At 39.3% G+C, this 15,902-nt stretch overlaps 1 protein-coding gene across 1 annotated transcript; it reads left to right on the top strand.

Moving 5' to 3' along the window:
• The first annotated feature begins 13,603 nt into the window (after positions 1 to 13,603).
• pdyn (prodynorphin) lies at positions 13,604 to 14,920 on the top strand. Its single transcript, XM_071543284.1, has 2 exons — positions 13,604 to 13,726; positions 14,363 to 14,920. Exons 1-2 carry the CDS (start codon positions 13,604 to 13,606, stop codon positions 14,918 to 14,920), a joined length of 681 nt encoding a protein of 226 aa, XP_071399385.1.
• Positions 14,921 to 15,902: the final 982 nt, after the last annotated feature.

Below are 15,902 nucleotides of genomic sequence, written 5' to 3'. Positions count from 1 at the left end.
CTGTCACATTATAAAGACCGCCTCATTGATTTGTTTCAATTTGATTGGTGATTGTAAGAGTCAGCTGATACAGTCCTCTGCCTGAACTAACACAATGTTCCATTGGTTGTCAGTTCGACAGCTTCAACTCCAAAACCCATGTCGGCCGAACCCAACTGAGATTAACTCTCATTGTGTGATCCACACAATGATTTTGTGTATTTTTGAGGGTGGTGTTTTTTTTAACAAAGTGTGTTTTTGAGGGAGGAAGACACACAAGAGAGCATGCAGCACACTTTTAATAAAGTGCTTTTTTATGGCAGTATACATTTAATAAAGTGTATTTTTGAAACCAGTATACCATTATTCAAGAATGCCTTACTGCTATTAAGTTGCCTGTTATCAGACAGAATTGTCAACTCGTTACACTCCATTTTCATCTTCAGTCTGACATTGCCTCCACTCTAACCGATTTCCGTGGGGGAGGGGGATTCGATTTTCCCTAACCAATCACTAGAGACCAACGTATCCGCCTGAATCTAACGTCATTTTCAGTTCGGTTTTCAGTTCGGTTCAGAGAGTATAGAGCATCTTTGACAACACGAAGCGAAGTAAAAAAAAAGTATGACGACTTTTAATCGATTTAGAACAGCCTCGATAGCAGCGTCTATCTTGTCTATAGCAGTCGCCATTGTTGTCATCACCGATCATTTTTCAACCGAGAAACTGCTGTTTCATGTCACGATGCCAGACCAGAATCAGTCAACTGGTGGCAAGCTATTACGCAAGGACTGGATGTCATTAAATTTTCTCCAACTTAACTGCAGCAAAACAGAAGTTCTGATCATTGGCATAGGAGTTTCCAGCAGCGGGTTGGTCTGCTCATTTCAAATGTCAAATCCACTTCTCCTTGAACTTGACTCTCATTTTAACTTTGAGCAACATGTCAAATTGCTGGTTCAGTCTTGTTTCTTGCAGTTGGTAAAGTATATAATATTGGTAAAATTAGACCTTTTCTCTGCTCTAAAGATTTAGAGAAAATTAATCATGCTTTAATTACGTCACGCCTCGACTATTGCAATGCCTTCTTCACCTGCCTCAGCCAGTCTGCACTAGCCCAGCTCCAACTAGTCCAGAATTCTGTGTTAAGGACCAAAAATAGATCCCACATCAAGTCAGTTCTGGCCTCCCTCGTTTGGCTCCTAGTGAAATAGAGGACTGATTTTAAAATGTTTCTTTGAACTTACAAGGCATCGCATGGTGCGGCTCCTCTGTATATCTAAGTGAGCTACTGCGGCCCTTACACCATTGCAAGGACCCTCAGGTCCTCAGAATAGGGACTCTCCCAAGGTCAAGGTTAAAAACTGAAGGTGATCGTGCCTTCGCTAGTGTGGCCCCGAGACTTTGGAATAACCTTCCTTAGGGAAGCTGAATCAGCCCACACTTTATAAAAGCTTCTTAATCTCCTTTATTTTCATTGCAATCTTAATGGTATGTCAATATACTTTAATGTTGTGTCTGTATTTTCTGTTATTATACTTTTATATTGTGTGTGTATTTGTGTATTGTTTTGCCTCATGTCATTCATTGTCTTGTCTCTGTCTCAGTCTCTGTCTTAATCTCATTTTGTAAAAGGTTAGGCAAATAAAACAACTTTGGTTGAGGTTTGGGTTAAGGTTAAGGCTAGGGTTGGGCGATGTCTACCAAATTGGCATATGACGATGTCCACAGTGAAACATCGCGATGGACGATGACATCGTTGTACGGGGGGTGGGGGGTGATTTTATAGATCTTCCATATGTCCGTAATGAAACGGATATATACTTTCTTTTATACTTTTTGCATGTATGTAGCCTATGTTGGATATTAATTACTATTTCCTCCCTATAGCCTATGCTTAAGCAACCTCATTAAGCAGATCATCTGATTATAAAAAAAATATTTTAAATACTAGTCATAGTGTTGTAACGGCATAACTGCAGCACTTTGCTTCATGTTTGGTAGGTGTAGCAGTCCGACTCCTACCATTTTGAAATTTCGGTTCCTAGGAGAGAACAGGAGAGTAGTCTGTTGTGTCTGTCCTCTCTGTTCATTTCAATTCATTTTCAATGAGAGCTGTCCGTTGTCCGGGCAGCGCAACCCAGTTGAACGGATTCATCACCGCAAATCTTTTTTTAAAATAGCGTTTACGTTCCAAAATAACCCAACGGACAGAAATCTATCCGTTAGTATTTCTGTCCGTTAATAAAGACTCACCCCCTGATTTACTAAGGCAGGCGCAAGCCAGGTAAATTTAAAAATACATTTTATGTCTGGCCTAAATTAAAACATGCTTTCACTGGGCAGCAAATAGTGTGATTAAATAAGCTGTTTTTCCTTTAGTAAATCAGGTGCAAGGAGTTATTATAATAATTAGAATAAACCCATCCTTCATTTTTGCGCTCTCTGTCTGGGGGCTTTAAATCACGATGTTGCGATGTAGAGGCTCAGTGGTCGATGACTGTCGGCCATGCTGGGCGATATGGTTGAAATCAATATCATGATAATCATAAGGATTTTTCTCGATATCAGTATATATCACAATATGGTTCATGTATGCAAAATCACGTTAAATAATCAAATTAATGTTCATCTCATTGAACCGAATGGTAATGTTAGGTGTGATGTCAAACAAAACAGAAATATTCAAATAATATTCCTACCATACCTCATTTTATGAGAGTTTTTAAGTAAAATTTGCATCAATCATCATCAATTTAGAAAGAAGAAATATGTGTCACGATATTAAAATATCTTCATATCATCACGATATGATTCCACTGAAAGACGATAAACGATAATATTGAATTATTGCCCAGCCCTAGTTATGATTAAGGTTAGGAAACTAAAACAACTTGGTTAAGGTTAGGGAAAGGCTTTGGTTGTGGTTAAATAAGAAACATTTTAGTTTATAATTAAAAAAAATCTCTCACAGTAGAAATCTTCTTGGTATGAGTTGGGAATTGAACCTGAGTAGTCAGAGTTGAAGGCAAACGTATATATAAACATTATATAAATAAAGGTTTATTAACTTACTTTTTGATGCAAGTATACTTTCAATAAAGTGAATTTCTGAGGGCAGTATACAGTGATTAATAGTATATTTGTAAGGACAAGGATTGTGTCACCACTGCCCACGTCAATTAAATCAGTGTCAAGGCTGCCTTTCCTCACTGTTTTGTTTGAGAGAAGATTAATTTGATTCATTCTCTCTGGGCATGTTCAAGGCCGTATTGATTCGAAGCACAATAGCTTTGAAATTTCCCTTTGATTCAAGTGTACGGACCCCTGCTTTTCAGCCCGGCTCTGCGCTACTTAGCCGAACTTGAAGCTATTTTGCTGCCTACTACCACTCCCAGCGTCCACAGTATCAACTTTCTAACTATAGAAACTCAGTGAACGGCTTTTTCATACTGCAGTCATCCATATGCGGCTGAAGTAAACACATGACGTCAATGAAAAGTTACACACAATACAGTTAAAACACTTCCCCCCCCCCCTTCTCCACATAGGCGTCACAACTGCCTCGTGATTCACTTTTCTCTTTGCCAAGTATTCAAAGAAGACATGTAGAAAAAACAATAAGCTTCTGCCCATCAAGGAGGTTTATTTACGGTGGCGGTGGCAGCTTTTCTTAACGGCTGCTATGGTTACCTTCACACCAGATACAGTGGAAAGTTAAGGTTGGTTGGTGTTGTTGTCGCTTATGTGTTCACCTCCTCTTTGTTTCATAACAGATCTGTTTCAACGGTGGAGGTGTAAGGTGCCACCAAGGAGTCAGTGGGTGGTGTGTGTGTGTGTGCTTGTGTGTGTGTGATAATGATGATGCATTGTTAGGAAAACCCTGAGGAGAGGATGTAGTGTACGAATCAAACGCCCTTTGGCGGAGTGTCAGTCGTATTTGAATGTGTGTGTTTCTACCCATAGCATATAACTTACATGCAGCGGATGTGTTAGTGTGTCATCATGTAATTAAATGAGGGCAAGGAAATGAAAGAAATGTCGAGGACATCGATTACATGGCTGTCGCATACAATAGATGTTTACAATCTACGCAATTTGGCTGTAAATCATCAGACATAAGATAACGCTGGGAGTGTGTGTGTGTGTGTGTGTGTGTGTGTGTGTGTGTGTCCAACAGCATGTGGGAGTAGTAAGCTACTGTTCCATCTGAGATGCAGGTGTCTCCAGGTTACTGGGCAATGTAAATGCAAACAAGGCTGCTCAAACAGAGAAAGGGGGAGCGTTTATGAAACCTGGGGCTACACACATCATTGAGTATTGTGTGTGTGTGTGTGTGTGTGTGTGTGTATTAGGGTTAGACCGATATATTGTTGTGCCAACATGTAGGGCCAATGTTGGTATTTTATTAAAGGTGCAATTCAAAATAAATAGGGGCGAGTAAGGTTCTGGCATTCAAAACTCACTTTTTTGTTTCAGAACACAAACTCCCCACCCATTAGAGTTTCAGCACCCCACATCATGATTATGATGACATCAGATCCCCGACCGGAGAAATGATTATTTTACTCAACAGCTTCAGATGTGTCAGTCTGTAAAAACCTGCAATGAAGCCTTCCTCACCCTGCCTTAAGGGAGCGGCTAACCCTAAAACATTTCATTAATTTAATTAGAATGTTCAATGAATGTTTTAGTGTCCCATGATGCTCTGAATGCTGTTTCAGATGCTTTCTCCCCTTTGGGAAATCACTGAATACTTGGAATTTTCAGGAATTTTTTGACATGAAAGCTGTTCAATTTAAAGGTGTTAAATTGAAAGGCACAAAATATCAGTTTCAATCCAAAAAATATCAGTATTGGCCTTAAAAAAAACGCATGTCGGTCGAGCCCTAGTGTATGTGTGTGTGTGTGTGTGTGTGTGTGTGTGTGTGTGTGTGTGTGTGTGTGTGTGTGTGCGAAAAAGCCTAAGGAGTGGATTAATCATTTATTGAAAAAGCAGCAGAAACAAACAAAGCCTCGTCCTTCAGGAGGAGCGCAGGAACACGGGCGTCATGTTTGGTTTGCCGGACCAGAAGCTGCTGTTTCCAGCGGTATGTGCTAAAAAATGTTTGCTTCCTCTCACTCGTTGTGTGGTCTTCCTCACCGCTCTGAATGGAAACGGCTACTGTTGAGGTTAATGTGGCACTTTTATTAGCGGAGAAGCACTTGGTGGTTCAAGAGGGAAGTAACGGGTAATAAAATCACAGCAAAATGTCGGACTGGATAGCGGACATCAGGGAGATTGAAGCTGGACGTTAGAATACCAACTTCTGCCCTCCAATAGGCGATATAAGAGCGGTGGTTCTCAACGTGGGGTCCGGGGACCACCAGGGGTCCTTGAGCGGGTTCCAGGGGGTCCCCAGCAAATCGATGTATTGTTAAACTTATTAAACTTACAAGCATTATTTCATTTACAAGTTAACACAATTTTGGTCATAGTTGCACTGTTATCTCTCTACCTACAATACAGATAGTCATGGAATTCTGGACAAAATCATATCTGGCAAGAAAAATATTCTCAGATTTGGGTCCGAGAGACAAAATCTCATCAAATGGGGGATCCGTGGCTCTAATCTGGACTAAATTAGGGTTCCTTGATATGAAATAAGTTGGGAATCACTGATTTAGAGTCCCTCAATTTAAACGCAACAGACTGAAGAAATCTTTTATACATCAGTCTATCCTGTTGCTAAACCAAAATCAGTGTGCTGCCAACTGAGATCTCAATCCAGATGATACAATGTGATATGTATGATTATCATGTTTGTTTCATGGGTTTTGTACGTCTATGAAAAGTGTCATATGTGTAACTGTATGTTTAATCTGTGTGTTAATCTCTTGAACAGAATTGCACTTTGTAGTAGTATCGTATCGTATCGGATGTTTGTATCGTATCGTATCGTATCATATCATATTACATAAGTAGTACACAGTGATGTAGTGTAGTCAGCGATCGTCATAAGCCAAACAACCACCGATATGAAAAAAAATCAATTATATTTTCAGAAAAGCATTAATTTAGGCTTTTTTTCCTTTAAAAAAACCAAACATTTTTACATGATTTTCATCAGTTTGACGCTGCTTACTAGGATTTATACAATGAATGTATCTCATTAAGATTAATGTTAGCCAAAAATGGTGGGTGAAACTGAATTTATATGGATTGACCCTAAATAGGGTGACCACCTCTTAATTGTTCCGTTGCAGGACAGCAGACATGATTTTGCGGACAATGCGAGACACGTGGGAGAGAAATGACTATTATTAGGCTATGTAAATATGGATTTAATATTAGACGGAACGCCTATTTGCAGTGGTGTTGGATATTAACCTGCTTTAAATCAGTAGGCTTTATGAAATTTTTATTTTAACGACACTAGGACCTATTCAATCCAATAAATATAATGAAATTAAACATAATAGGCTAATAGTTAGGTTGAAAATCACATTTTATGCAAGAATAGGAGGGATAAACAGACCAGTTTCCTTAAGTAGCAACTAGAAAATGCACGGTTAAATATAGAAGAATGTTGTTTACTAAAAAAAAAAAAAATAGGCCTAATCATTGAAATGTGCACTGCTTATGACGTGCGGGACACAGGACAAACGTTCCAATTTCGGGACGTCACCCTAACCCTAAAACCAGACTGAAATTTTGATTTTGGTTACCTGACAAAAACCAATTCAGCTGAAAAACCTGAAAAACCAACCTACTATTTTTTTCAGTTTAACTTTTGTCCAGCTGCAGTGAAAGAGCTGGCTGTGCACATCACATGAAGTTACTCTGACACCACAACAAGACATGGTGTGACATGGAGTTTTCTGTATTTAATAATGTGTGTGAAAGAGAAGATGAAATGCTTTGTGTTATACTTTTCATTCCATCATCTACTCTAGGAAATGACATCATAGCTCCATGAGAATTGAAGGAATACACAGTTCATGGGAAATTGGCCCATTGGTCAGTTTGTGCTAACAGCTTATGTTATATCATACTACAGTAGATTAATACTTTAGCATACACAATGTTGAGTGATAGTAAGCCACTAGCATTAGATATAAAGTGAGAGAATGAGAACTTATACTAGCTCTAAAGCTAAATGGTAAGTAATTCTAAATGGTGTGCATCTAATTCTGTCGGTTTTATGTTTGTTTACAGGAAATATGATACAAAATAACATACTGTTTTGAACTAGCAGGGACTACTGAGGTGTGACTTGTTTTCTTTCCTTAGAATGTGAATGTGGGCGCAGTGCTGCCAGCCCTGCCAATGAAAGTTGCTATTGGCTGCTCAGAAACACACTTGAAGTTGCCATACAGTAATTTGCATGTGAATAAGTGATTTTTTTTTTAATCACAATTAATCTCAAAATGTCAGTAATTAATTGTTTTATCTCATATTTAATCGCATGTTAAAAATAGATAGAAATAGAAAACACACCACACTAATACACACATTTGATTTGGTTTCATTTATACACATAGAGCGATTTGCTCATTCTTGGATTACAGTCTGATGCTGACTGATTTATTTTTATCTCAAGTGATGAGTCAAACTTGATGTAGACTATTTGAATTTGCTTTCACATAGGTTGTATATAACACTGTTTTTTTTATCTGCAGAGCCATCTGAAAATGTTTTAAATCTAAAGCTTCCATTGAGCTGCTCCATCATATTTCCCTGGCTTCGCTAAGGGAACGAACAGGAAATCAGAAAATGGACAGAATTATTGACAGATAGATTTCTGTCCGTTGGGTTGTTTTGGATCATCGACGTTCCAAAACAACTGTCAGAGGTACAGTTAAGTAGAAAACATATTACGAAGGCTTAGTGCAAATCGACCTCAGCCTTACCAGTCTGCCAATGCATTGGGAGTCAACACATAAACATTTTACCAACGGTCAGAACACTTGCTAGTTGCTAGTCATTTTTAGAAATAAAGCCACCAAAAGGTCCGTCTTCTTACTCATACCATCAATCAAAATAGTGTATGCTTATGAGTTAGCATGGCGCACCAGAGGCAATAATTTACTGGGGACACATGGATGATTTTGCTGTCTATTGCCGCATTCATATCATATCATAAGTGTCAGAATAGGACGATATCTCGTTGCTACAACTTGGAAGCATTCACGTGTTTAAGTCGTTGGAATGCCCACATTCAAATGAATTTTAAGTCAACCGTAAACAAATTGCAGCAGTCATTACTCTGTAAGTAGAGTTGTATTACTATGAAAATAACTGAGAATTTAGATTTTTATTGTCCTGGACAGCTTGTGTTGACAACACTTCCGCAATTCATGATGCCTTGTGGGAGAAATTGGACCCACAAATATGTCTTATTCATCCTACTGGTAATTACCACTAGTCGGTCGAGTGTTTTTTCCCAGTTGGCAGGTCGTATTTATGGTAAATCCAATATGACATGAACGTGGCATATGTTCTTATCACTTAACAAATGAACCGCTAAGTTGACTGACGGCACGGTCTCATTGTATTCCTTGTACAGCTGACTCCAGCTTTAATATTCCCTGCAGATATCTTCACGCCCGGTCAACACATCGTTACTTCTTGCATCATCCTGATCAGGCTTTAGGCCCCGTCATTATGCAGCATCTAATAGCCTCATATGAAATCCACAAGCAGCTTGTTTGAAGACTATTTACATCTGCTCAAAGCCAGTCTCAGGTCTTTGTTGTGGAGAATGTGAGTACGGCTCTTCAAATGACCATGATTGGCGATGGGCTGCAATGATCCAGGTCCACCTCAGCGTGAATCTAATCTAATAATAATACATAGAAATACAGTATAGAAACATCAGTGTCACCCTAGCGCCTGTGTTTAGATAATCTTCCCTTGTACTGACGTCAAAACCCTCTGCTTCATCCAGACCGGGAAATCATGATAACATCATAACATTAAACCAACTGTTGTTGATGAGGAGTGCTTCAGAAGGGATGAGATTCATTTGAGTCTGTACTTGGGTTTGACTCATAGGGGCTTTTGATGGCTAATAATGATACGGACATTTTTTGTATTGAAGCTGCTAGCAGATGTTTTGTGCCGATATTCAATCCATTATACTTCAACAGTATTAAGACCATCATGGGACATTAAACCTCTCCATCGAAACCCAGGAGCCTACCACTAGTAATACTACTAATAATAATAAACCTGTAAAACCTGCAACAAAACCTGCCTCACCCTGCCTTGAGGAGCTGCCAACCCACCAGAAAGAATTTCATTATATTCACTGGATTTAATGCCCCATGATGGTCTTAATGCTGTTTCAAAGGCTTTCCACCCTGAAAAGAGTACAATTCTGGGAGAAACACTAACACTAGTCAAATTTAAGGAATACCAGCCCAAAATATCAGCTATTGGCAGCTTGAATCCAAAAAGTGAATATCGGTATTGGTCTTCAAAACCCCATATCGGTTGAACCCTATTGTGTAATAATAATAAAAAACATATTCACGCATACTTGTGTGGAGTCTGATCAAAACGTGGACTGGACTCAGTTCAGGTTGGTGGTTCCCATAGACCAGTGATTCTCAACCGTTTTCATGTCAAGGACCCCTAATTTAGTCCACATTTGGGCCCCGGACCCCCATTTGATAACATTTTGTCTGTCAAACCCAAATCTGAGAATATTTGTATTGTCAGATATGATTTTGTCCAGAATTCCATGACTATCTGTATTGTAGGTAGAGAGATAACAGTGAAACTATGATCAAAACAGTCATTCTTCTACATTCTCTAATTGTGTTAACTTCTTGTAAATGAAATAATGGTGAAGTTTTACAGTTTTTCAATTTGCTGGGGACCCCCTGGAACTCCCTCAAGGACCCCTGGTGGTCCCCGGACCCCCCGTTGAGAACCACTGCCATTGACAACCAGTGTAGTACTGATCAGTTCTACAATACATACAGTATTGTGCAAGTCTTAGGCACCCTAGATTTTTTATATACATTTTGTCTTAGATGTTTGTTTGTTTGTGTACATTTTTTTGTATTTAGAAACTTTTCATTGCATTATTTGTGAAAGCATCTTCGCTTTATGGATTTTTTTTTTTAAATGTGCCTAAGACTTTTGCACAGTACTGTATGTAATCAGTCAAACTTCATTATATCCATCATATCAGACGTGGACGACCCTGACTACACTAGATCCTATATGTAATAAAAGACCCATATTGACCATACTGTATAAATATGTCAATCTAATCCCTAGTCTGAAAGGAGAAGCCAATCTACCAAGCTGCCAGTCACCGCTGTTGCAGGGTGGCCTAGCCAACGCAACATCGAGCATCAGATCAACACACGAGAGAGAGAAAACAGGAGAGAAAAAAATGAAAAAGCCCACTCAAGTTGCCTAGGAACCCTTTGGCAATTTGACAGGAGCTCATTAAGAATAAGATCACATGATGCTCATATACTGTCCAATACTATAAAGTATTGGACATAGAGCTTGTAGAATGATAGAGAAAACATGAGGTAAGATGCAATATACCTGCTTCATGAAATTGAAATCATAACAAAGGAGATAACGGAGAAATGTAGAACAGTTTTTCTCCTCCTCATTAGCAGCAACAACAACCATTAGAACAGCAGCAACAGCTAAAATTTCAAGAAATAATCTATGCTCCCTATTTCTCTATTTATCATGGATTGATATACTGTATCTTAATATTTAAACTAGGTTTAGACCGATATGGATTTTTGAAGGCTGATGCCAATGCTCCAATTTTTGTATTGAAGATGCTGATATCCGATATTTCGTGCTGATACTCAGTATCTTTACATGTTTTACGTCATGAAATTCCAAGTATTCAGTGTTTCCCCCAGAATTTCATCCCTGTCAGGGTGGAAAAGCCTCTGGAACTTTGGGACACATTTAGCCTTTAAATGAAGAATGAATTTACTAAAACCATTATTGAACAATTAAATGAATAAATAAAATGAGGAAGATAAAATGTCATTGCGGGTTTTCCAGACAGAGGTGGATGAGGGGACTGGCTGACATCTGGGGCCGGTTGCACAAAACACCTTAAGTTAAGATTTTCCTTAAAGTCCGAGTTAAGGTTTCCTTAAAATAAAATCGGTTGCACAAAACACCCTTAAGTCTTCTCCTTAAGGTTTCCTTAAAATGTTCACTTAAGTATTTAAAGTTTTCTCCTTACCTTGGTCTTATACTTAAGGAATCTCTTAAAGTTAGAGATGATAACAGGTGAGGCGATAACAGGTATCACAAGCGCAAGTGCAAGCAAACAAACGGTCTCCATGGAAACTAGACTTTTACCGCTGTAAAATCTCTTTCAATGCAGTAAATGCCTTAACATTTTCCTTAACTAAGGGAACCTTTTAAGGGATTCTGTGCAACACCCTTAAGTAACTCCCTCAGCTAAGGAGAAATTAAGCCTTAAGTGTCATACTTAAGGAGAAAACTTAAGGTGTTTTGTGCAACCAGCCCCCAGATTTATCGGCAAACCAATAAATCAGTCTAAACCTTATAGGATCAGAAATATCAACCTATATCAAAGTACAAAACATCTATATATCTATATATATATCTATATATATATATATACACATATATATATATAGATATAGATATTTATCATTATGTGGATGGCATTTTAACCACTGCTGGAAATCAAAGTACATATAAACTTTAGCAGAATGAACAGACAGATTGTGAACCTGTAGACTGTAACTGTGAGTTTTGGTCGTATGTTGCGCTTCCTCATTGTTGTCAAATCTCCAAGGTTTCTCCTCATTCTGCCACAAAACGGTTGAAAAGGAGGCGAAGAAGACACAGCATAGCCTTGCTTTTCAATGAGGCTCTAAAGGCATCAACCTTGAAATGGGATGAAACTGGATGACATGTGTGGACCATTTTACTGTGTCCTCCTACTATAGAAAACACTGAGCCCTGCCATGCCCGGGTGCCATTCATCTCATACACAATTCAAATTGATTACCTCATCAAATGACATAGACACCAGATAGGCCACATGAATGGATCTGATGATGACATATAGCCTTAGGCGTACCTTGGGAGGCAAATGGGGAGATGTTACAATCAATATTAGGAGAGAGAGGAATTGTCAGTGCCTCGAACACATTTTTAATTGCTCAGTTTCCTTCTACTGAAGCTGATTTTTCTGATTTCGGTCACAAACACCCGTTTCCCTTCCAAAAATGGAGCCTTCCTCCTATCTGTTTGAAACTGTTTTTAACGCCTTTAACGTAGGGCTGGGCAAAACTTCAATATTATTGTTTACTGTCTAGAATCATATTGTGATGAGTAATGATATTGAGTCATCACGACACACAATTGTGTTGTCTAAATTCATTATAAGAAGCAAACACGAATTGCATTCCCTCTCAAAATGAGATCTGAAAATGAAAATTTGTAATTTGAAAATGACAGTTTAGTCATATTTTATGTTGCTATGCAGTTCAATGCCATGAACATCAATGTGATTATCTAAGATGCATGTTAGCAGATATTATATAGCCTATTGATATCAAAATAATTGATTATCGTGATATTGATTTGGTCCATATAGCCCAGCCCTAGTTTAAAGGCGTTTTGCCAAATTAGACTGGCATGTTTTATATTTTGTTTGATCAAAATCCTTCAGTTTAGTAAAGTCTTACTGTACCAATAACTCTCCTCCCTCTCTCATACCTGCTTACTTTTCTCCGTAAATTGAACTTGTGTTTCAGTTTTGCTGAAGAAGAAGGAGTATTTAGGCCACTGCTATGTGTGATTAACAGTTCATGATTTGATCCCCACTGTGCGCCCCCCCCCCTCCCCCCCAAGCTGAAATGAAACCTACGCCCTTGGACGATGATGATGATGGTGATGGTGATGGTGACATGATCATGAATTGTCAAACTGATGCTGCCTTCTTGTGTGGGCGGTGAAAATCCCGAAGCGGGGAGGCGGTGGGATTATTTGCGCAGTATTTCCTTTCCTATTGGTCCGCTTATAGAAGCTGTTCTGATGTGGTTTGGTGACACAGTCAAGTCTCCGTGGATAAAAGAAAGACGACGAGCCGCTCAGGAAAGCCACAGCTGCTGGAGGGGCGGACAGCAAGTTTCCACTTCTGGTAGATGCGCCTCTGCGAATCTACACGGCTGGAAGTATCTGCCCAACTGCTCAGGTACAGATTTAACACTTCATTTAGACGTTTTATGCTTTAAAGTTAGATTAACCAAAGTTGTAAAAAAAAAAAAAAAAAAAAAAAAGACAAGTATTCTGGTAATACTGACAAATACCTGGCGTCAAATGATCAGCCCAGGAGAACATTACGCACTGTGCACAGGTCTAAATGATAAGTAAAATAGTAAAATACAACCATGTATTTCACAGGTTCTTAAAAATGTGACGTTTTCATAAGTAAAGGTGAAGTTATTTCATCAGAGTCAGGAAATCCGTCTGCTATTTGAAATGTGGAAAACCAAATAAGCCGAAGTCTAACTCTCAGACTCTCTAACCTTTTCCAGACTCGCCTTCTCTCTGCGTGTGTGTGTGTGTGTGTGTTTTTTTTTCCTCTCAGGGATCCGGGGAAGAATGGAGTGGTATGTCCTGGTGCTGATGCTGAGCTTGCCGTCCTCCATCCACACAGGTTGCTCGTTACAGTGTCAGAAATGCGCGCAGCAGATCCTCGGTGCCGACGCCGCTTTCAGCAGCCTGGTAGGTTTCAAACTTGTGGAAACCGGGAGCTCATTCCCACAAGTTAGGAGCTCGTGGGGTTCTTGATGCTGAACACACTTAAAAGTGTATGGAAGCGTTAAGAGTGGATAAGGCTTTTTTTTTTTTTTTCTTGCGATGGTCATAAAAATGATATCGCAAAAAAAATGCACTGCTTTTATTCAAATATAGCCAGTGATGGGATAGTAGGCTAAATAAAAATTAGGGTGAATTATGATTGATTATGAGTGAATTGGGAGTGATTATGACCTCCGGTTGGTAATCATCATACGGTTAATAGCCACCAGTAGGCTGCGAACAAAATCAATTAGGCTATTTCCAGAGAAGCATTAATATGCCTATTCTCCTCAAAATACCCATTCTGCATACATTTATGTTAGTTCCTACCTCTTACTGCGATATGTATTCATTTAGCTATGTTATAAAGATTTTCCCTATGTCAGCCTGAAACTGCGATTAACTAGCCTATATTAAAAAAAAAAAACTATATTTATTTACAATATTAACTATATTTATAAAAAGGTAAGCTGAGGTTAAGTGTTAAATTCCATTCATTTCAGTCTTGAAACCCCACGGACTGTATGGATGTTCGTTTGTTTCCAACTGTGTGTTTTCCAGTCCTGCAGCACGGAGTGTGAGGATCAGATGGAGAGATGCGGCCCGGCGGCGGGACTGACGGACTTCAGCCAGGATGAGGCAGCGGAGGAGGAGAGCCAGCAGCACGCCAACCTGGTCAAACGCTATGGTGGATTCATTAAGAGGATCGATAAAAACAAAAACAAAATATTCACCTTCCCGTGGCGTGAAAATTACATTTTGAAGGGCGGGGCGCTGCCCAAGAAATACGAGGACTTGTTGAGGAAGCTGGAGGAGAGAGAGGTGGCGGAGGACGATGCCCCAGAGAACCAGAGGGTCTACAGTAACGTTAAGCGATACGGCGGCTTTTTACGCAAATTTGGCCCCAAGTCTAAGAGGAGTAGTTCCGCGGAACAAGGCGGCCAGGAGCAGGAGGAGCTGCAGAAGCGCTACGGGGGCTTCATGCGGAGGATCCGACCAAAGTTAAACAACCTGAAGTGGGAAAATCAGAAGAGATACGGAGGATTTCTGCGCCGCCACTTCAAAATCTCAGTGCGTTCAGACGAGGAGCCTAATTCCTACGATGACTTTGGCCTATAGATTAACCCCGCTGAAAAAAAACAACCTAGAAAGAACTTGTGCAGATTCACTTGAATTGCCACCATTTATCCAATAATATCATATGCCTGCCTGTCTTGCTTACTTGGTTGCAGATGGATGCGGCAGATATCCTGTGTAAAGCAGTCCTGTTAAAAAAAACTTCTCTGTAACAACCATCATATCTGTGTTATTAGCAAACCATTGTTTATCATACAATAAATGATTCCTGTTTAATAAAACAATGAATAAAAACAACTTCCCTATTTGTCCAAGTCGCAAGGAAATCATACTTGTGTGGCTGATTTTAGCCTCAATGTGTTCCATTTTCTCCTGTATGGAGAGAGGGTTATGCCGAACTCAATTTAAAAAAATGAATTAATAAATTGCCAACTTTTAAATGAGGTTCGCCTGTTGTTCCCTGTTCTTTCACCAAAATACACCGCGGAGGGTGATAACGAGCAGTGGGAACCAAATCTAAAAGTTGAGATTCTATTGAAAGAAAAGGCTGTTTGGTGGATTACTTGTATGCCGAATTAAGCAGTGATCACGAGTGATTCGTAAAATTACCAGATATGCCTATGTCCCTATGCCGTTAAGCAAGGGAGCAATAAATTATCACTTTTTTAAATGGATTTCGGCATGAGTCGGGGCTAGTCTAATTAAGGCTTTGAAACGGAATAAGCACATAACACAACACAAAACTAGGCTACTTTCTAACACGGCCTCTCACTAGGTAATCATTTTAACCGAGTAGTTTAGGTTGTGAACCTACATCTTGAAAAAGCATGTGGAATGCCCTCAATTCTAGGCATTTTCCTCCTATTCTACCCTAGACTATTGCTTATTTTTGCCCACCGTCTTATGTGTTTCCAGTTTGTTCACATGTAGGCTAGGCTATTTTAAAAAGGACATTTACTACACGTTATGTTTTTAGTCGGTGTCAATTGCTTTAAATTGTCTTGGTCATAATTCCTACCCTATA

This window comes from Centroberyx affinis, unplaced genomic scaffold, assembly GCF_046629955.1.
Source record: "Centroberyx affinis isolate AG114_WGS23_722 - 3 ecotype Tasmania unplaced genomic scaffold, CSIRO-AGI_Caff_v1 ptg004278l_1, whole genome shotgun sequence".
NCBI classification, from domain to species: domain Eukaryota; kingdom Metazoa; phylum Chordata; class Actinopteri; order Beryciformes; family Berycidae; genus Centroberyx; species Centroberyx affinis.
The sequence above is the reverse complement of the archived record's forward strand: the minus strand, read 5'-3'. Positions and strand labels throughout refer to the sequence as shown.